Raw genomic sequence first — 22206 nt, forward strand, 5'->3', positions numbered from 1 at the left:
ACATATGAGGAGAGACTGGATCGACTGGGCCTTTATTCACTGGAGTTTAGGAGGATGAGAGGGGATCTCATAGAAGATATAAAATTCTGACGGGACTGGACAGGTTAGATGCAGGAAGAATGTTCCCGATTTTGGGGAAGCTCAGAACCAGAGGACACAGTCTAAGGATAAGGGGTAAGCCATATAGAACTGAGATGAGGAGAAACTTCTTCACTCAGAGAGTTGTGAACCTGTGGAATTCCCTACCGCAGAGAGTTGTTGATGCCAGTTTATTGGATATATTCAAGAGGGAGTTAGATATGGCTCTTACGGCTGAAGTGATCAAGGGGTATGGAGAGAAAGCAGGAAAGGGGTGAATGATCAGCCATGATCTTATTGAATGGTGGTGCAGGCTCGAAGGGCTGAATGGCCTACTCCTGCACCTATTTTCTATGTTTCTATGTTTCTAGAAAGCACCTCTTCACACAAAGGGTAGTGGAAACCTGGAACTCAATCCTCTAAAAAGCTGTTGAGGCTTTCTAAAATGTATTCGTTCACTGGGTGTGAGCATCGCTGGCAAGGCCAGCATTTATTGCCCACCCCTAATTGCCCCTTGAGAAGATGGTGGTGAGCGTGGCGGCCCCGACCTGCGAGGAAACACCAGCGGCAGGTCGGGGCCATAAAAGGCGAGCGGCCCCTGGACAGCGTGGTGGCGCAACACTTTGGGGAGCAGCGCGAGCTGGTGCAGGAGGGCGACGGCAGTGAAGAGGGCGACTGGATTGGACGTCACCAGAATCCAAGCTGGTGATTGGAGCGTGGGCAGGTACAGCAGGAACGGCGAGGTCAGGGTGAAGGAGTGGCGAGAGATGCAGAGCAACGAGATCGGTTCACAGGAGTGGCGTGTGTTCGGGACCCGGAAGAGGCGTGGGCCCAGAGACAGCACGGGCCAGCCCACACAGCGATACGTGTGCGCACTATGTCCGTGCAGCAGAGCTGGTCTCCAGTTGTCTTGGTTAACCCTTGCCACTGGACCAAGACCTGGCTCTGTCAAGCCTGTGTGGTGGCTGGTGTGCAACGGCCACCCCACGTTAAAAAAATCCACGCACAGGCATCTTCCACCCTTTAACAGGGCTACTAGTGATGGGCAATAAAGTTAGCTGCATTGTCCAAGCTCACATAAACAAATTTTGAAGAATATAGAGACTGGGCTTGTGGTAGATGAGGTACATAAGGACATAAGAAATAGGAGCCGGAGTAGTCCTTGCTGCGCCATTCAATGTGAGGAAGAGGAGGGGGACCAGGATGGATCTAAAATCAGGCTAACTGGTTATTCATTTCAATTTGTTCTTTGTGGGATCTAGTTGCATGCACGTTGTCACAACTCGAAGAAAAGCAGAGGTATTCTCCTGGTCTGTCCAACAGTTATCCCTCATTCAATACCTAAATAACAAATGATCTACCGGTAGTCATTGATTTCATTGCTGTTTGTGGGAGCTTGCTGTGGGCAAATTGGCTGCTACATTTCCTATATTATTACATTAGACTTCAAAAGTATCTCATTGGCTGTAAAGCGCGTTGGGATGTCCTGAGGGGCACAAAAGTTATGATATAAGTACAAGCCTTTCTTTCTTATTTGTAAGAACAACCTCATATGTGATCCTCGAAGACAGAGAGCTTGGATATTCCTGTTCCAATTATTAGCAAGTTTATGAAGTCAAACCTTAGATCACACGTCTCTGGGGTAGATTGCGGAATATTCTTCAGTGAAACACAGAAAGGAGGGCTGATTAAAGTCTCAGGCAATCGGAAAACAACCAGCAATTAAATTGAGATATACAGTGTTTGAGAAGTAAGGTTTTCTCATGACATAAATACTTCTTCAAGGTGACTTAATGCCCGATGTAGAATTGTGATGCTTTAAGAGCCTTGCAATATTCAATTGGTGATGCTGTCTTTGTTTCAGGATTTTTACAATGATTTCCTTTAATAGTTTAGCTGTGCACCAACACATTGAAAGAAAATGCAACGGTGGATATTAATTGGACCCCAAGCTCATTCGATCTGGCGATGAAATTTCCAAAGCAGTTTCTTCATTATTTCTTGTTCAGTGAAACAGTGAAACATCGGCAGTGATGGATTCTGTTCAGTATTTAGATTGGTTCATTCGAAATGATGTCTTTGTAACTCTGTCCTTTTTATTTTGTTGCTGTTGCCAGCCCGGTCAAAAAGCATGGTGATGGGAGAGCAGACTCGACCCCCGAGCCGGCCAGCCTCACCCTGTCTCCAGGAACGAGCACTGAAATCAGGATGGCTGAAGAAACAGAGAAGCATCATGAAGAACTGGCAGCAACGCTGGTTTGTGCTCAGGGGGGAACAGCTCTACTATTACAAAGATGAAGAAGAGAATAAGCATCAGGTAAGACAATTGTGTCATATTTTTATAAGAGCTCCTGACTGCCTTAAAACAACGACATGCTCGCTATAACCCTGTAAGAGACACAATGGGGGAGAAATTCGGTTGTTTAGCGCCACCATTAGCGACAGAGAGGGGCGCTAAGGGGCCGCTGATCACCTGTCGCCCGAGCGCCGTGCTGTGGCAGCCTGCCGCGAACTTCACCGGTGGTTTAGCGCGGTGCTGTCATTTAGCGCTGCGCGCTCTAGCACTGCCCACTTTGTGACATCAAGAGTGTACAACGCCCTCTTTGCGACGCATTTGCAAAATTGACTGCTCTTGCCTGCCGTACCGCCGGGCATTGCTCCCGACAGGGGGGAAACAGACGGTGCACAGAGGATCCCGGGGCCATATCGCAGGGAATGAAGATGTAAGTGTTGAGAGTCACATTTTTAACAATTCACTTACCTCTCTTACCTGTGGAAGGCTGTTGGTAGCCTCCCTTTCATTACTTTGTAGGTTTCACATGGTCAACCTCAACTCCTCTTTCGGCGCTAGGATGCCGGTATCCCGGCGCCTCAAGTTGAGAAGCGCTCCTGTACTACCGCCTCGCGATGGGCCTTCAGCATCCTAAGAGGATTGTGCAATGCTTCCCTTAACGCTCCACTCTCCTCTTGGGGCAATACCACTGAATATTCCACTTTGAGGCAGTAGACATCACCCGGCACAAAAAACACTCCTTTTGAAAGGGCATAAAATCACATACTGAACAATATTGTATTTGTAAGTCACTAATTTGCGTATCTGTTTTTTATCTATTACTGCAAGTTATTTTCCTCCCTTTTGACCCATGCAATAGTCTGATTGAGGGGCTAGTTAGCTGAACTGCTCCCACCTTCCCTCCTGTTAAGGAGCTGACATAGGTTGATTCTCCCTCTGGGGGAGCACCTTCGTCCTCCCCACCTATCCACCTCCCCAAGCAGACCGACTGCACAACAATGAAGGTGATGCTAAGTAAGGTTATCCCGCTGTTTCAGAAACATTTTCTTGCTGAGTGATGTTGCTTGGTAAGCACAAAAAAAAGTGCTAAAGGGAATAGTGTGCAGTGCAAATGCATTGATACAGTCGATCACAATTATAGGCTTTAAATCAGACCCTATAAAGGATTCATAAAACTGAAACTAGGATTAATCCATAGCACAAAACACCTATTAAAGTGTTAAAAAGACACTGCCATTTGACTCAAATATTTATTGTATCCATTTTCTTTTTATTACTAGAAGAAAGCACTTTTCTCATGTGTTATTGCTAATAAAATGAAGATTGAAATTTTATAAATGATATATAGCAGCGCACCTCATGAATGTAGTGTTTCGCTCATGAGTAGTGTAACCCCTGACACCGGCATGGATGAGTCACCAAAGCCCCATTCGTGATTGGACGCAATTACACAAATCAACGGCCCTTTATTCAGTATTCCGGTTCGACCACAAGAGCAACGAAAATGGAAGGAAAGTGTATTTTGTTGGTTGACTGTGGAGTAGAAATTCCTGTTCGGTGAAATTTCTTTCATCAGCGGGCGATGGGGGAAACAGTATGTTCACAAATTCTCCAGCCCCTCGCTCAGTTCACGTAGTGCACAATAATTGCTGGCCTAGTTGTCCACAGCTTGGTGTTCTTGCTCATCATCATCATCATAGGCGGTCCCTCGAATGAGGATGACTGCAGCAACTTTAGTACACAGGCATTCACCAAACAGTAACAACTTGTATTTATATAGCGCCTTTTAACGTTGTAAAACGTCTCAAGGTGCTTCACAGCAGTATTATAAGACAAAACAAATACATTTGACACCGAGCCACATACGAAGAATTTCGGCAGCTCACCAAAAGCTTGGTCAAAGAGGTAGGTCTTAAGGAGCGTCTTAAAGGAGGAAAGTGAGGTGGAGAGGTTTAGGGAGGGGGTTCCAGAACTTGAAGCCCAGGGAGCTGAAGGCACGGCCACCAATGATTGAGCGATTATAATCAGGGATGCTCAAGAGGGTGGAATTTGAGGAGCACAGACATCTCGGGGGGTTGTGGGGCTGGCGGAGATTACAGAGATAGGGAGGGGTAGTCACTGTTGTAATGTAGGAAACGCGGCAGCCAATTTGACAACAAACAAGCTCCCACAAACAGCAATGTGATAATAACCAGATAGTCTGATTTTTGTTATGTTGATTGAGGGATAAATATTGGCCAGGACACCAGGGATAACTCACCTGCCTTCTTCGGAATAGTGCCATGGGATCTTTTACATCGACCTGAGAGCGCGGACAGGGCCTCGGTTTAACATCTCATCCTAAAGATAGAACCTCTGACAGCGCAGTGCTCCCTCACCACTACACTGGAGTGTCAGCCTGGATTTTTTTTGTGCTCAAGTCCCTGCAGTAGGATTTGAACCCACAACCTTCTGACTAAGAGACAAGTGTGCCACCCACTGAGCCACAGCTGACACTATGGAGCATCAAATGGTAAGCATCAAATCAACTATTAACCCGGATCCCATTCTACTTCAAGATAAAAGTTCACGGGGTTGGAGGTAATATGGATAGAGGATTGGCTAACGAACAGAAAACAGAGAGTAGGGATAAATGGTTCATTCTTGGGTTGGCAATCAGTAACCTGTGGGGTGCCGCAGGGATCAGTGCTGGGACCCCAACTATTTACAATCTAAATTAACGACTTGGAGGAAGAAACTGAATGTAATGTAGCCAAGTTTGCCGATGATACAAAGATGGGAGGAAAAGAATGTGTGAGGAGGACACAAAAAATCTGCAAAAGGACATAGATAGGCTAAGTGAGTGGGCAAAAATTTGGCAGATGGAGTATAATGTTGGAAAGTGTGAGGTCATGCGCTTTGGCAGGAAAAATCAAAGAGCAAGTTATTATTTAAATAGAGAAAGATTGCAAAGTGCTGCAGTACAGCGGGACCTGGGGACACTTGTGTATGAAATATAAAGGGTTAATATACAGGTTCAACAAGTGATTAGGAAGGCCAATGGAATCTTGGCATTTATTGTAAAGGGGATGGAGTATAAAAGCAGGGATGTCTTGCTAGAGCTATACAGGGTATTGGTGAGGCCACACCTGGAATACTGCGTGCAGTTTTGGTTTCCATATTTACGAAAGGATATACTTGCTTTGGAGGCTGTTCAGAGAAGGTTCACTAGGTTGATTCCGGGGATGAGGGGGTTGACTTATGAAGAAAGGCTGAGTACATTGGGCCTCTACTCATTGGAATTCAGAAGAATGAGAGGTGATCTTATCGAAACGTATAAGATTATGAGGGGGCTTGACAAGATGGATGCAGAGCGGATGTTTTCACTGATGGGGGAGACTAGAACTAGAGGGCATGATCTTAGAATAAGGGGCCGCTCATTTAAAACTGAGATAAGGAGTGTTATGTCTTTAGGTGCTCTGATAATGACTCCACGAGGCAATGTATTGTACTTGAACTGTAGTGACCTTAATCCATTTAATGTAACTCCAGAGTGAGGATCACACATGGTGGCCTGCCTTTTATACTAGGCCTGACACACCTGTACAGGTAACCTACAAGTCTCCCACTGCAGTGCCCTCTGGTGGCACACCTTAGTAACCATACAGCTGATGTACAAGTTTCCCACAGTAGTGCCCTCTGGTGGCACATCATATGTAATAGTACAAGCAGTAACATGTTTGGATACATAACATCACTCTCCCCCAAGTCCTTAGTGCAAATTGCCTTCATGCATTGACTGTACTCTGGGCTTAGCTCTATCTGGTTGACCCTTGGAGAGTCGTTTCCATCTTGGGTGAGTAGGTGGTGTTTCGTTGGTAGTAAAGGTGCAGGTGGTTTCTGTTTGTACGTCCATGACCACTCCATTCTCTCCCCCCCACATATAAGTTATGCCGGTGGCTCATTACATTCAGATACATTCAAGTCCAGAAAAAAAATTTGCATTTACATCATTACATTTGTGGTACAGTTATGAGGCAAGTACATTTGACTGGTGAGATACATTCTTGATACATTCTTGGAATCAATACTGGTGTCAGCAACGGTGTGCGAGGACAATCTAGTGCCAGAACTGCTGGATGGTGTCCAAGTAGTCTGATGGCAGCGCGGTGCCCAGTGCTGGCAGTGGGAACCCGGTTGGCTCAAGTTGCCTCTCCTCGAGGCCTTTGCCATTGCTCCTAGCATCGGGCAGGTTCACAGATGCCTGTGACCTCCCTGTCCTCTCCTTGCGCCCCGGGTCGTTGCTGCTCCCTGAGGTGTAGTCGTCTGGCAGTGTACAGGGAACTGCTGACTCGCTTGCCTGGGCGTTATTTGGTTTGGGATCCTGGCTGGTCCTGGTCCCATTTGGGAGAACTGTTGCGGGTGACCCTTCATTCCTGGGTGTAGCCTTGGTGGCGATGGGATCTGGGGGCTGCACCTTAGTGCGGGTTGCTCTTTCAGGCTCGTGGTGGTTGGTGCCATCGGGTTCCTGAGAGGTGGAGCCGATCAGGGGTAGGGTATCGAAACGGGTGCCGTTGCCCTCCTGAGATGGCTTGCTCTGCAGCTTGTCTATGTTAGCCGCTTGTGGCCATACTCCGTGGTGCCTCACTCTGGTCCCAGGGATGCAGGCTATAGCATTGGGTAGCTCGCTGGACCTGTGTGCTCCCGATGGGTGTTTGCCCGCTATATTAACTGAATGCAGTTGAAATCCTACATCACACAACGTTTCATTACTCATTGTAGATAATCTGTAGCTCTGATTGCAATCGCACGACTTTTCTTTGCTTATTACATGTATAAAACTCTGATCATAAATTACAAGCTTTACATTTAACTCACAGTTGCTATTACATTGATTGAGAGTGTGGACCTGTCTCTTTAAGTGTGTTGGGTTGCAGGCCTCCTTTAAGAGAGCCTTGCTATCTTTACCCCAATCCTCTTCTTCGCTGGGTACCATCAGCGCTGCACCTCGTGGTCTGGCCGCCGCCATCTTTTTCTTCAGCGCTTCACCTCGTTATTTGTGCGCCATCTTTCTGCCATCCACGATGTCGACTGCCGTGATCCTCTTCTCCCCGGATTCTGCCACCGAAGCTGGGAAGTCGCCTTTGGATCCGATTTTCTTCCTCCGGAGTCCTGCCACTGGAGCCTGGAAGGTGCGTTCGGGTCGTCCCAGCTGGATCATCTCCACGCAGTCATGGTGGGCGATCTGTGCCTCGGGTGCTGTGCTGGTCTGCTCTCTGGTGCCGGATCCAACCTCAGGCGGGGGCTTGCTTTGCCTCTGAGCACGGGGGACGTCAATCGCTGGAGGGATGAAATCGTCCCAACTCCAATGGATCTTCTCCATCCACCTTCTTCCTAGTAGCGTTGGTCCATCACCTGCAACAATCCACAGTGGTAACTTGTGCACCGCGCCATCATGGAGTACCTTTACATCCGCACTACCAACAACTGGGATAAGTTCATCGGTGTAGGTGCGCAGCTTTGCCTGAACTGGGATCAACTTGGGTCGTTCAACTTGATTGTCCCATAGCCTCTCAAAGGCTTCTTGATTCATTGCTGACTGGCTCACCCCGTGTCCACATCCATGAAGACTGGAATGCCATTTATCTCGATTTCCATCCTCAACAGAGAACATTCCGTGGTGCAGGTAAACATGCTATTCACCTCATCATGGGGCTGAGCTGCCTCTCTGACTATCGCTTCATAATCCGCGCTGGATTCCTGGCCATCTGCAGACTCTTCATCAACACAGTGAGTCATATTTCTTTTACACATTCGCTGGAGATGGCCCTTTGTGCTGCAGCCTTTAAACACATAGTCCTTAAAACGGCACTGGTGAGCCCTGTGATTCCCTCTGCAACGCCAGCATGGTGCTACTCGATTAGCCCCCCTCGGCGGACTCAGAGTGAAGGGATTCGGCGGCCTGCTCTCTCTTCCCTGAGGAGATTCACGTTTTACAGTCCAGCCTCTAAAAGGCGCCATTCTGTGTACAGTACTTGCCGGGTTTGAGTCCTGAGGATGAGTCATCCACCTAGAGGCGCAGGTTGAGGCCATGAATGCTTGGCTCATGGTGATCGTTTTCTGCAGTCTGACTGTGGTATCCGCAGATAGTAGTCTGTGAAGAAGGCCCTCGTGGCAGATTCCGATGACAAAGATATCCTGTAGCGCTTTGGTGAGGTGGTCGCCGACATCATACAGTGCCGCCAGCCTCCTGAGGTCTGCAGCATATTTCGTGATTGCCTGGCCTTCGGGCCGTCAGTGGGTATAAAACCGGTGTCTGGCTGTGAGGATGCTTTCTTTGGGCTTGAGTAGTTCTTGGATCAGTATTACAAACTCCTCGTATGTCTTGGTCGTTGTCTTCGCTGGTGCCAGCAAGTCCCTGACGAGGCCATAGACGGTGGGCCCACAACTGGTTAGCAGGATAGCTCTGCACTTATCAGCCAGTGTGGCCGGATTATCGCCTGCCAGGTCATTTGCTGTGAAGAAATGGTCGAGCTTCTCCACAGAGGCATCCCAATCATCACCATCGGCAAACTGCTGCAACATTCCAAGGTTAGCCATTTTCGTGTGAAAGTCTGTAATCTCGTCGCCAATTGTTATGTCTTTAGTTGCTCTGATTATGACTCCACGAGGCAATGTACTGTACTTGAACTGTAGTGACCTTAGTCCATTTAATGTAACTCCAAAGTGAGGATCACACATGGTGGCCTGCCTTTTATACTAGGCCTGGCACACCTGTACAGGTAACCTACAAGTCTCCCATTGCAGTGCCCTCTGGTGGCACACCTTAGTGACCATACAGCTGGTGTACAAATTTCCCATAGTAGTGCCCCCTGGTGGCACATCATATGTAATAGTACAAGCAGTAACATGTTTGGATACCTGACAAGAAGGAATTTCTTCTCGCAGAGGGTTGTAAATCTGTGGAATTCGCTGCCTGAGAGCAGTGGAAGCTGGGACATTGAATAAATTTAAGACAGAAGTAGACAGTTTCTTAAACGATAAGGGAATAAGTGGTTATGGGGAGCGGGCAGGGAAGTGGACCTGAGTCCATGATTGGATCAGCCATGATTATATTAAATGGCGGAGCAGGTTCGAGGGGCCGTATGGCCTTCTCCTGCTCCTATTTCTTATGTTCTTATGTTCATCTTCAGCTATTTCCACCGCATCTATAGCTTACTTAATTCTATTAAATTTCATCTGCCACTGATTTTCCCATTAGTAGATTTTATCTAATGCCTCTAGGAGATCCTTTGTTGCTTCCTCTTGCTTGAATGCTCCCCTTCTGATTTAATGTAAACTATAAAACTGCCCAGTTTGAATTAGATTTCTGATCCCAAGTCACTGATGGAGATTAGGAATAATTCAATTTTCCCCAGTGATTTGAGCCGGTTTTTTGGAGCAGGCCGCTTTTTTTGGCCTAAGTTAAAAATCCACAGTTTCCCCAATCAATTTGCACCAGTGTAACTCAGTTACGATTTTTTTAGGTTAGTTTTTTTTTTCAGCCAACCTGAAACCCGCGCCAATTCTGGGCATTTAGGGAAGTTTGGCCAGCTGAGAGTTACTCCGGGTCTGCTTAGGCCGGCGTACGTGGCCCCTGCAGAAAAACCTTCCGGAGAGTTAAAGAAATCAGCGCAGGTAAGGAAATTGTCGCAGGTAAGTGCAGCAGATGCCCGGAAAGCAGCAGCAGGAAAGGTAAGAGAGAGGGGAAGAGAGAGGTTGGGGGTGGGGGAAGGGGCGGGGGAGAGATAGGTGGAGATAGGTGGTGGGGGGTGGGGGGAAGAGATAGGTGGAGATAGGTGGTGGGGGGGGGGAGAGAGAGATGGGGGTAAGAAGGTGTGGGGATGGGGGAGAGAGAGGGAGTGGAGGGAAGCCTTTTGGATTAGTTAGGTGCGGGGACTGGGAGGGAGGAGGCCATTCGGTTGGGGCTGGGGAGCAGACTGGCAAGCCCTTCGGCCTGGGCTAGGAGTGGGGGACCTGGACCGGCAAGGCACTCGGGGCCAGGGTCGGGCGGGAGATCGGACTGACAAGCCCTTCGGCCACAGCTAGGAGCGGGGGACCTGGACCGGCAAGGCACTTGGGGATGGTGGGGGGGGGGGAGCTGGGAGCGGGACTAGCATGGCACAGGCAAGGGACTCAGGGCGTGTTAGGCAAGCAGACCAGCGAGCCCTGCGGCCAGGGCTAGGGGCAGGGAGCGGGACCAGCTTTAATAATTGGAGGTAAGTTGCTGCAATATATTTTAATGTGTTTTTAAGTTGATGCAATGAGTTTTAATGTGTTGTGAGCTGGCTGTATGTTTCACTGCAGCCTCAGCTCGCATTGTGTCCCTGGTTACCGTGGCAGCCTGATCTTTTTGGCGCAGATCAAGGCTCCACCCCCAAAACTAAAGGACAGGCTAGGCTGCGCCAAAATGAAGAAATCCAACAGGGAAACTTAGGACATTTTTTTTGGCGTGCTTGGGCCCCAAAAACAGAGGCGGATCTCTTCAAGTATGCCAGAAAAAAGCTTTGGGGAAAATTGAGCCCATGGTGAGGGCCCCGGTACTGCTTCCTGGGCACGGCAGTTAGTACCTCACTCCACCCTGACCTCGCTTCTCCAACAAGCCCTCATGACTTTTTAAGTTTCCCCCACATCCAGGTTTTGCCTTGAATTTTCACTATTTTTGGTTTCACTAGAAACCGTTCATGTAGAACTTTATTGAAGGTGCTTTGAAAATCAAATAGTATACGAATGTCTGCAATACTGCACTGTCCATTTGAGAAGTAATTTCCTCAAGAACGTCAGGCAGGATGTTCCCCTTCTAAATTCATGTTATTGTAGTCATCTCTCGTGGGTACTTCAGCACAAGAGTATATTAAACATAGAAACATAGAAAATAGGAGCAGTAGTAGGCCATTCGGCCCTTCGAGCCTGCGCTGCCATTCAATATGATCATGGCTGATCCTCTATCTCAACACCATATTCCCATTTTTTCCCCATACCCCTTGATGCCTTTTGTGTCTAGAAATCTATCTATCTCCTTCTTAAATATATTCACTCTCTGTCCATCTCCATTGACATTCTTAAGGTTCTCACCGCATCCCTGACTGCCGTCTTCATGTTATGGTACTGGAAGAATTCTTGCCGTTGTGTTTCCTGTTGTACCCATTTCCAGTTCTCTCTGCCCCTCTGATCTGCATTTCAGCGTGCTTCTGAATATCTACTGTGGTCAATCAGTTTCAATGTATAATGAAAACCCAAGTCAGTTATCTATGATTAAACCCAAGCCCTCAAGCTTCAAACACATCAAATGCCCAGAGAGTAGAGCTTCGCATTACAGGAAGGACGTGATTGCACTGGAGAGGGTACAGAGGAGATTTACAAGGATGTTGCCTGGACTGGAGAATTTTAGCTATGAGGACAGATTGGATAGGCTGCGGTTGTTTCCCTTGGAACAGAGGAGCCTATGGGGAGACCTCATTGAAGTGTATAAAATTATGAGGGGCCTGGAAACAGTGGATAGGAAGGGCCTATTTCCCTTAGCAGAGAGGTCAACAACCAAGGGGCATAAATTTAAAGTAATTGGTCGAAGGTTTAGAGGGGATTTGAGGGGAAATTTCTTCACGCAGAGGGTGGTGGGGGTCTGGAACTCACTGCCTGAAAGGGTGGTCGAGGCAGAAACCCTCACCACATTTAAAAAGTACTTGGATGTGCACTTGAAGTGCCGTAACCTGCAGGGTTACAAACCTAGAGTTGGAAAGTGGGATTAGGCTGGATATCTCTTGATGGTCAGCGCAGACACGATGGGCCGAAACGGCCTCATTCCCTGCTGTAAAGTTCTATGATTGCCAACGTTCATTGCTTAGGTTCATGCCTGAGGATTGGCCAATGTGGACATATCACATCACTAAGCAGCAATATACAAGAACCTCTCTCTCCTCCTTAAAACCTAGCTCTTTGGCCAAGCTTTTGGTCACCTCACCTAATGTTGCCTTCCTTGGCTCGTTGGCAATTTTTTTCCCGATTCCATTGACCGTTATATTTCGATATTCATTCAGCACAAAGTACAATCCCGTGCAATACATCATAATTGCTGCAGTCCCTTTGTTAAAAAAAACTTGTGAAATGATACACGATTCACTCTCGATCCAACAGACCTGTAACTTAACTCCCATCTGCCCGAACTGGTTTCTGCAACCTCAATTCTCTCGCCCAACGGAAATCTATCCATTTCCCACTCAACGTTTTCAATTGGTGCCTCCACAGCTTATCGTGGGGGGTGGGGGAGTGGGGGGGGCAGAGGGAAAGAGAGAGGTCCAGTTTTCCACTATATCCAAGTGGTTGGGGGGGGGGAGGGGGGGTGGAGAGGAGTTCGACAGCTCTTAAAGTTACATTATAGTCTGGAAAAGAAATCCCTGAGTACCCCTAGGAATCCGACCAACCCCCTTCCCCCTAACTCCCGCAAAACCACCATGTTTTTTGTCGTCGCATTTCCTGATTTTTCAGAGAGCGAGTTCGCAGGGTGGAAATTGTTTGCTGTTTTTTACATCTGCTATTGTCTACGGATAAAAAAGTGCCTGGGTTATGCCAGGCACTCGAAGCAGTCAGTGACCAATTTTTTTTGTCTGATGACACTCCTGCGAAGTGCCTTGGGGCGATTTACATTAAAGGCGTCACATAAATGAAGTTGTTGTTGTTAATGAATTATTCTGCAATACTGGGACCTAGCCAATTGTATCCCAGCATGCATCAGAGCCTTGAAAGGGAGGATGGGAAAACTCAGGGGAGGACGGGGAGGGGGAATTGGTGATGACTTCAGATGTATGATACATCACCTGATGTAAATGTAAAATTAATTAAACCGATTTCCCACCGTTACGTGGCAGTCAAATCTGTCACAAGAAAGCATGACATAGGTACAATTGCCGATGAGCCCCCAGATGTGGAAGCATTGTTCGAAGGTTTGCTATACAAGACAGAGCACTAATTGAAGTATCTGTGAAGTATCTGTTCTTACAGCAATGATAAATCTGACTCTCAGGATGTTAATTGCACCTAAAGCACTACATTATCCCCATTAGATACCGAAGGATGTTTATTAATTCACGTTTTGAATATATTTATTAGGACACAGCGTTGCCCTGTAAGACTCTCTGGAGCGTGCAGGACAAATGACAGATGGAACCCGTGAGATCGCTGCTGACATTCATTCATTAAACTGACACCTCGATACAGCTACAAAAACACACTGTACTGTGAGATGAGGTAGTCTCTCAAACATTCTTCCCCAGTGCTCTTCGTATAAGCTCTTCATTCAGATCATCTTACTCATTGGAGTTTAAAAGAATGAGAGGTGATCTTATTGAAACATATAAGATTCTGAGGGGGCTTGAAGGGGTAGATGCAGAGAGGATGTTTCCCCTCGTGGGGAATCTAGAACTAGAGGGCATGGTTTCAGAATAAGGGGTCACCTATTTAGACCAGAAATTAGGAGGAATTTCTTCTCTCAGAGGGCTGTGAATCTTTGGAATTCTCTGCCCCAGAGAGCTGTGGAGGCTGGGTCATTGAATATATTTAAGGTGGAGATAGACAGATTTTTGAATGATAAGGGAGTCAAGGGTTATGGGGAGCGGGCAGGGAAGTGGAGTTGGGGCCAGGATCAGATCAGCCATGATCTTATTGAATGCCGGAGCAGGCTCGAGCGGCCAAATGGCCGACTCCTGCTCCTATTTCTTATGTTCTTATGTTCAGCATTAGCACTGCATACTGTCAGAACATAGCAATGTGAGTCGATGCCTCTGTGACGAGAGGTCCAGTCAGGCATTGCATTATTGACTTGACATTGTCAAATAACTCAGCTATTTAAAGCCGCAGCTCCTAATGGGAAACAATATTCACCAGAATCGATCGAATCTGATGAATAAATAAAGGACTTTGAAAGTGCGCCTTAATTTGGGAAAGAAAAATATTTTTTTAGATTTAATGGATGGCCCAAAAATGTTGATCTCAAATTAGAAGTCTTCTGACTGCAAGTTCTCTTATTTTTAATTTGAGGGGCATGCCCCCCATCGGAGCTGGGATGATGATTATTATATCACAGACCCTGTGTGGCAAGTTCCTTGTGAGAATCAAAATGTATCACAGATAGACATAGTTTCTTTCATCAACCGCCTGATTCATATCGTGCAAAGAAACTTAAGCTTCTCAAAACTTAACTGCATCAGTGCCACATCTAATTCCTCAATGATATCCAGCCTGTAAAAATAGCTTCTCGGTAATTGTAAACTCAATCTCGTCGAGACAGGAGCATTTATAGAGCACATGGTTGCATCTTTCAGCATGACTTAGATTCCTCCCTTGTCATTGTGACCGTTGCAACACAGTGAAAAGAAAGACTTGTATTTCTGTAGCGCCTTTCATGACCACCGGATATCCCAAAGCACTTTACAGCCAATGAAATACTTTTGAAGTGTAGTCACTGTTGTAATGTAGGAAATGCAGCAGCAAATTTGAGCACAGCCAGCTCCCACAAATAGCAATGTGAAAATGACCAGATAGTCTGTTAGCGGGGAGGTGGGGGGCGCTAACGGGACGCTAATGGGTTAGCGACCGGGCACGGTGAATGCAGCGACGCCCGCAAACTTTAGTGCCGGTTTAGCACTGGCACTAACTCTTGCCGCCTGGGCCTCTAGCGCCTCGCATAAAGTGTGCAGCGCCCCGTTACTGCCCTGGATGTGAAATTGCCTCCTGCCCCCTGCTGCATCGCCGGGCGTGAACAACGGCAGGAAGAGGAAGCGTTGTCACCTCGGCTGGCCGCTTAGTGAGCGCTAATTAAAGGGAATGGTTTTCAGGTCGGCCAAACTTTATTATTTGCACCAGTCCGGTGCCGGCTGAAAGATTTTGATATTTCATGACTGCAAGTTGTCCAAGCCCTCCACTTTGAGAGAGTGTTTGGGGCTGTAATGCAAGTCACGCAGGTCGCCTTGCAACGCAGAACTGCCGACAAGTCGGTTCTGCACCAACATTGGCCCTTCCCTTAAAGCGAGGGAAGCAGCCTCTGGTGCTGTTACCAATGCGCTCCACATTGTTCCGCGCTCTGCCACTACCGCCATGCTCTCGCACTTTAGCGCCCTAAGCAAAGTGGTGAGTGCTTGATTTAGAACTCCACTTCCCCCTTGGAGCGCTAAAGCTGAATTTCCCAGCAGCAGAGAATCATTAGCGCCCGGAGCTACAGTTTCTACTTTTCAAAAGTTAACGCCCCAATCAGGAAGTTCTAGCCCATGTATTTTAAGAAGGGTCTTGGAGGTGACAATGTGGAGGGGCTTAGGGAGGGGGTGGCAGAGTGTGGGGCCCCGGTGGCTGAAGGCATGGCCGCCAATGGTGGGGCAAAGGGAGTCACGAAAGAGGTTAGGTTTTAAACATCACTATCTAGTTGAGCTTGACTGCAATGAACCTGTTAGTGGAGCACAATACAATTGCGAGCCACCGACCTTTCTCCCAGACATTTAACTTTCCCACCCACTATTCACACCCCATTGCCCTGGTTAAGGTTTACTTGCAAATCTCGCTCCCTCTCCCCAATAACTAGGGGTGTCACAGTGGAGCCCATTTTAATATTTTAAATATATATATACATATAGATAATATACATCGGACATATATTTATGGCTTAAATGCTAAAATACAGTACATCTCAAAATGTTGTAAAATAAAATTATGGCTAAAGGGATCAAGGGGTATGGAGAGAAAGCAGGAATGGGGTACTGAAGTTGCATGATCAGCCATGATCATATTGAATGGTGGTGCAGGCTCGAAGGGCTGAATGGCACCTATTTTCTATGTTTCTGTGTTTCTAAAAGTGTAAAAAATAAATCTAATTTTCCTCAAGGGATATCCCCCGCAGAATCCCCAAGAAATATATTTTGCAGCATCAGAGTTCATGTCTCCCTATAAAAGTTTCTCCATTGTACTTTTGCCTGATAACAATGCAACAAGGGTCTGGTTGCAGTTTAAGTCATGACAAGTTCATGACCCACTGCACTCCCATTGTAACTATTCCTTTTCACACATCACATTTGAGGCCATTGGGTTTCAGCTTTGATGGGAAAAGAAAGACTTGGATTTATATAGCGCCTTTCACGACCACCTCAAAGCGCTTTACAGCCAATGAAGTATGTTTGGAGTGTAGTCACTGTTGTAATGTGGGAAGCAAAATTGCAGATTGTAATTCCAAAGTAATGAAAATAATTTGATTTATTGAGTCCTTTCCTAGTCTTTCTTCAGCGTTAGTTCTCAGTTCACATTGCCTTCTGAATTGGCAGTTTTCTGGGGCTGTGACGTTTTTTTTTGAAGCTGTTCATCAGCTTTTCCGAGGTTTAGAGGTTGGTAGGAATGCCTTGAAGACTTACTTGTTGCGCTTATTTGACTTTTAATGCACCCACTTTCTAATAAAATACTTTGATCTGAGATTCGAAGTGCAAGTAAAGCTGCTCCAATCTCCCGATCTAGTCCTCAGTCAAACTCAGTCTGCGGCAGCCAGACAAACCACGTGGCTCTCCTTGGGAAAGCTACACGTACATTGAGATTCATGACCGTGTCAGATTGGCAAGCTCTTCGTGTAATCTATACAACTACAGCCTATGCTCATGGGAGAAGGTTTACAAGGCAGTTGATGAAAGCTTGAAGTACTTTGGAATGTGCAATTAAGTAACTGCTGGGAATAATGGATACCTGGGAGTGCTCACAACACAGTAAGCTGATCTCTGCTTCAGATGCAGTCATCAGCTATGCCTAGGTAGCTTAAGCATAATATAACTGTCACAAGAACCCCAATCTAGAAGTCACTCCTGGTCTCCTATTATTATTTTTTTAGTAATATAAATACCATGAACTTCACGATTCCCCCATCTCAGGATATATTTACATGTCAACTCCTGGTCAAAGACCGACAGCTGCAGTTCAGGTTCCACCCAGACTTTTACACTGCTTGCCTTCTACCTGGCTGGACTGAGAGTTCATCGTTCGCCTGCATACACAGAGCTGCAACTTGACACTTTTATTTACTCCTGCTTGGGATGTGGGCGTCGCTGGCAAGGCCAGCATTTATTGCTCATCCCTAATTGCCCTCGAGAAGATGGTGGTGAGATACCTTCTACAACTGCATGGCTTGCTAGGCCATTTCAGAGGACAGTTAAGAGGCAACCACATTGCTGTGGGTCTGGATTCACATATAGGCCAGACCGGGTAAGGAAGGCAGATTTCCTTCCCTAAAGGAAGAGTCAGATGTTTCTTTCCGACAATCCTGTAGTTTCATGGTTAACTTTACTGACACTAACTTTTTATTCCCCAGCTGCCATGGTGGGATTTAAACTCATGTCTCCGGATCATTATTCCAGGCCTCTGGATTACTAGTCCAGTGACATAACCACTATGCTACCGTACCCAGTATTTATTGCCCATCCCTAGTTGCCCTGAGAATGTGGGGATGGGCCTTTTTGAACCGCTGCAGTTATCCTTGGCAGCAGTTCAAAGAACTGACATTTCAGAGGGCAGTTAAAAACCAACAATATTGGTTTGTGACTGGAGTCACATGTAGGCCAGACCAAGTGAGGGTGAGCGGTTTCCTTCCCTAAAGAACATTATTCAGCTGGTTGTTTATTTTTAATGACAGCTTTATGGTCACATTTACTGATACCAGCCTTTCATTTCCATATTTTCTTTAAACTGAATTGAAATTCTGAAACTACCATGGTGGGAATTATGAACCAACATTCTCTGGATTACTGGTCCAGTAACATATCCACTACACCACCGAGTGATTGAAACATTTAGAGATACATTCCTTCGTTATCTCTAAACTTGACTATTCCAATGCACTCCTGGCTGGCCTCCCACATTCTACCCTAACTAAACTAGAGATGATCCAAAACTCGGCAGCCCGTGTCCTAACTCGCACCAAGTCCCGGTCACCCATCACCCCTGTGCTTGCTGGCCTACATTGGCTCCCGGTTAAGCAACGCCTCGATCTCAAAATTTTCACTTTATTTTCAAATCCGTCCATGGCCTCGCCCCTCCCTATCTCTGTAATCTTCTTCAGTTTCACAACCCCCCCCCGAGATAGCTATGCTCCTCTAATTCTGCCCTCCTGAGCATCCCTGATTATAATCGCTGGTGGCCGTGCATCCTGTTGCCTGGGCTCTAAGCTCTGGACTCCCTGCCTAAACCTCTCCACCTCTCTACCTCTCTTTCCTCCTTCAATACGCTCCTTAAAACCGACCTCTTGTCACCTGGGCTAATTTCTACTTATGCAGCTCGGTGTCAAATTCCTGTGCAGCACCTTGGGACGTTTCACTACGTTCAGGGCGCTATATAAATACAAGTTGTTGTTGTACAGAAGAGGAGAGTCACAACTCTCCCAAGGTCCTTTATTGAAACAACTGTGAACTCCTCCTTTTTTGGTATGGAAGCAAGTCATCCTCGATACGAGGGACTGCCTAAGAAGAAGGAGTAATTTAAGAAAAATGCCTGGAAGGGCCGCACGAAACCCTGAGCGTTTTGTAAATTAGGTTTGACACTGTACCACAGAGCAGAGCGGAGTGAGAGTAGAGTCTGCTTCGGAATCGCAGTGGACACTGACTCTGGACTTACACTGAAAGTTTGACATTGGTGCAAAGCAGAAATTGCTAAATTAGCAGGAAAAATTCACCTTCAAAGTGTAGCCAGCTCCATCCAATGCTATCCCACAGACAGGTTAACAATTGTGACATTATAACTGAAGCTTAAGTCATGACTCGTAACGGAGATCTGCATCATTCAAGTCACATGGTCAGTAAAAATTCTGAAACCACAAATATATTAATGAATGCAAAAGCAAAACACATCGGATGCTGGAAATCTGAAATAAAAACAGACAATGCTGGAAATACTCAGCGGGTCAGGCAGCATCTGTGGAGAGAGAAACAGAGTTAACGTTTCAGGTCGGTGACCCTTTGTCAGAGCTGGAAAATATTAGAGATGTGACAGGTTTAAAGCAAGTGTAGGGGCAGGAAAAGGGGGGGGGAGAAAAGAACAAAAGGGAAGGTCTGTGATAGGGTGGAAGGTAGGATTAATAGAGATTTTCAGCAAGGGGGAATTTCTGCCCTGCAAAAGTGAACTTTCATAGCCACTATCGACACACACAAGAAATTCTACACCATAACTAATCTGTTAATGAAACGTTAGAAATTCCACCTCTTTTCTCTGCCAGATTAATTTAGCAGGCTTGCTCAAGGACACATTTAATACATGGGAAGTTTCTTCAAAAGCCTAAAGATAATACAGCAAAAAATAATCTTTTGTTAATCTGACTACTGTAACTCAGTGCAGTGCGAAGTGATTTTACATTCTCAGACCATGCAGTAATGTTCGAACCGCTGGACAGAAACTGCTGGCACAAACTCACAGCACAGCCTCTGAAAGCAAGTGCTTCAACACAGTTGTCATAGAGATACTCGGTGGCTTCAATGGTCCAGCAACAATGATGTTAAGTTGAAGCACTGTGGTTAAACCAGAGCCGCCAACACCAGTCCTGGCGGCTCCAGAAATGATCTGTAATTATTGCAAGCAGAGAGGGAGATGATTAATAGGGGTACCTAAAAGAAATTGCATATTTTTTCAATTTCCTTTCAACACCTTAGTTTGTGAGTGTAATGTATGCACCTGTGAGGATGCTCGCAGGTTTATAGAGCTGTTGCCCATGCCTTTCAGTTCTGCATGGAGGGGATTCCTGTACGGGCTGCTCTTGCACACTCTCCACTTTGCCATCCTCGTCTGCCGTCCGGACATGCCATGGCGAACCATCTTGCTGTCCGGAGGAGGCGGGCATCCCCAATGGAGTGCTCTCTACGTGGGAGTCCTCCCCTTATTTATTACGGACTTGGCCTGGAGGGTGTTGCACGGAGCAGTCCTGTGCAATAAGTTTTTAAGTCGGTTCACGGGCTCCCAGGCGGTCTGGAGGAGTCCGTGTTCCATGTTTTTATGGAATGTGCGAGGTTGCAGCCCCTATTCCATTATTTGAAGGGGCTGCTCCTCAAATTCTGGTTGCACTTCAGTCCCACACTCCTGATCTTTGGGCACCCTGTGCGGAGGGGGTCGTTCAGCCCGACTGTCTGCCTCTCGTCCGCGGTTACATCTGAGCCAGGGTGTCCCTGGAGATGGAGCACATGGTGTCTGTTATGTATTGTCCAGGTACATTAAATGTATAAGTACAATGGTGCGCTACAGAGGACGCTGTGGTGGGAGACCTGAAAGTACCTGCAAGATAGAGTATAAAAGGCTGCCCACCACACCTGAGAGGCACTCTGGAGTTACACAATAAAGGACCAAGGTCACAGCATTACTACAACACCAGACCGTGTGGAGTCAGTGATTTGAGTGCTACATACATCAACATTGGCGAAAAGGACAGGGACGAACTTCACGCAACCATGGCTACTCTGGGCTCGTTAAAGGATTTTACGGTGGGTAATGATTGGGAGGCCTTTACGGAAAGGCTCAAGTACTACTTCACAGCAAGTGACCTGACGGGGAACACGGACGCAGTGAGAGAGAAGCGTAAGGCGATACTGCTTTCTAGTTGTGACGATGAGGTTTACTGTCTCGTCAGGGATTTGCTGCCGAGAGCGCCAGGGACAAGTCATATGAGGAGCTGATCACACTCATTCGTGACCAACTGAAACTGAAGGAGAGCATCCTCACGGCCCGGCACAAATTCTACCACCACTGCAGACCTGAGGGCCAGGATGACCTGAAAGTACCTGCAAGACAGAGTATAAAAGGCTGCCCACCACACCTGAGAGGCACTCTGGAGTTACACAATAAAGGACTACGGTCACAGCAGTTACTACAACACCAGACCGTGTGGAGTCAGTGGTTTGAGTGTTACATATATCACAGTGTCCACCGGTACGCTCGCGGCCTTCCACGCAAGGTGGGTGCCGGAGGGACTGGAGTGCATCATCACACCCGGCAACCACATTTTAACTTGATTTTAAATATCTAAAGTTTAATTTGTTTAAGTTGTCGGTTTTTAGTGCCTCTCCCCTCCCCCCCCCTCCCCTCCCCCGCCCCGCTTTTAGCCAGGGGGCGTTTGTATAATTTGTGTTTTAGTGCCCTCAAAAAAAAAAAGGAAAAAAAAGAGGGGGGGGCATTTGAAAAGTTTTCGGAGTGTGCCCCCACTCCCTTTAATCAGGGGGCACTAGATTATTTGTTTCTACAAAAATAGTTGTAGAGCTGTTGCCTGTGCCTTTCAGTTCTGCGCGGAGTGGATTCCTGTACGGGCTGCTCTTACACACTCTCCACGTTGCCATCCTCATCTGCCGTCCGGGGTCCCCAATGGAGTGCTCTCTACACGGGAGTCCTCCCTCTATTTTTTGGGGACTTGACCTGGAGGGTGTTGTACGGAGCAATCCTGTGCAATAAGTTTTTAAGTCGTTTCATGGGTTCCCAGGCCGCCTGTAATTTCTGCGGTCTAGTGGAGTCTGTGTTCTATATTTATGTTGAATGTGCGAGGTTGCAGCTCCTCTTCCAATATTTGATGGGTCTGCTCCTCAAATTCTGGTTGCAGTTCAGTCCCACATTCCTGATCTTTGGGCACCCTGCCATCAGTCGGTCCAGGCAGCAGGTGTTCGAGTGGGTCATTCAGCCTGACTGCCTGCCTTTCTTCCATGGTTACATCCGAGCCAAGGTGTCCGTGGAGATGGAGCACGCGGTGTCCACCAGTACGCTCGCGGCCTTCTGTGAGAGCTGGGCGCCGAGGGACTGGAGTGCATCATCACCCCTGGCAACCAAATTTTAATTTG

General features: G+C 47.0%; 1 protein-coding gene across 1 annotated transcript in view; it reads left to right on the top strand.

The window, feature by feature from the left end:
* Positions 1-2195: 2195 nt before the first annotated feature.
* Positions 2196-22206, top strand: part of arhgap22a (Rho GTPase activating protein 22a) — a 410547-nt gene continuing 390536 nt past the window's right edge. Inside the window, exon 1 of the mRNA XM_070865755.1 lies at positions 2196-2395. Coding sequence (XP_070721856.1) covers positions 2210-2395 — 186 coding nt within the window. The 5' untranslated portion in view covers positions 2196-2209. The remainder of the gene's footprint in view (positions 2396-22206) is intronic.

Source organism: Pristiophorus japonicus, chromosome 22, assembly GCF_044704955.1.
Source record: "Pristiophorus japonicus isolate sPriJap1 chromosome 22, sPriJap1.hap1, whole genome shotgun sequence".
Classification (NCBI taxonomy): Eukaryota; Metazoa; Chordata; class Chondrichthyes; family Pristiophoridae; genus Pristiophorus; species Pristiophorus japonicus.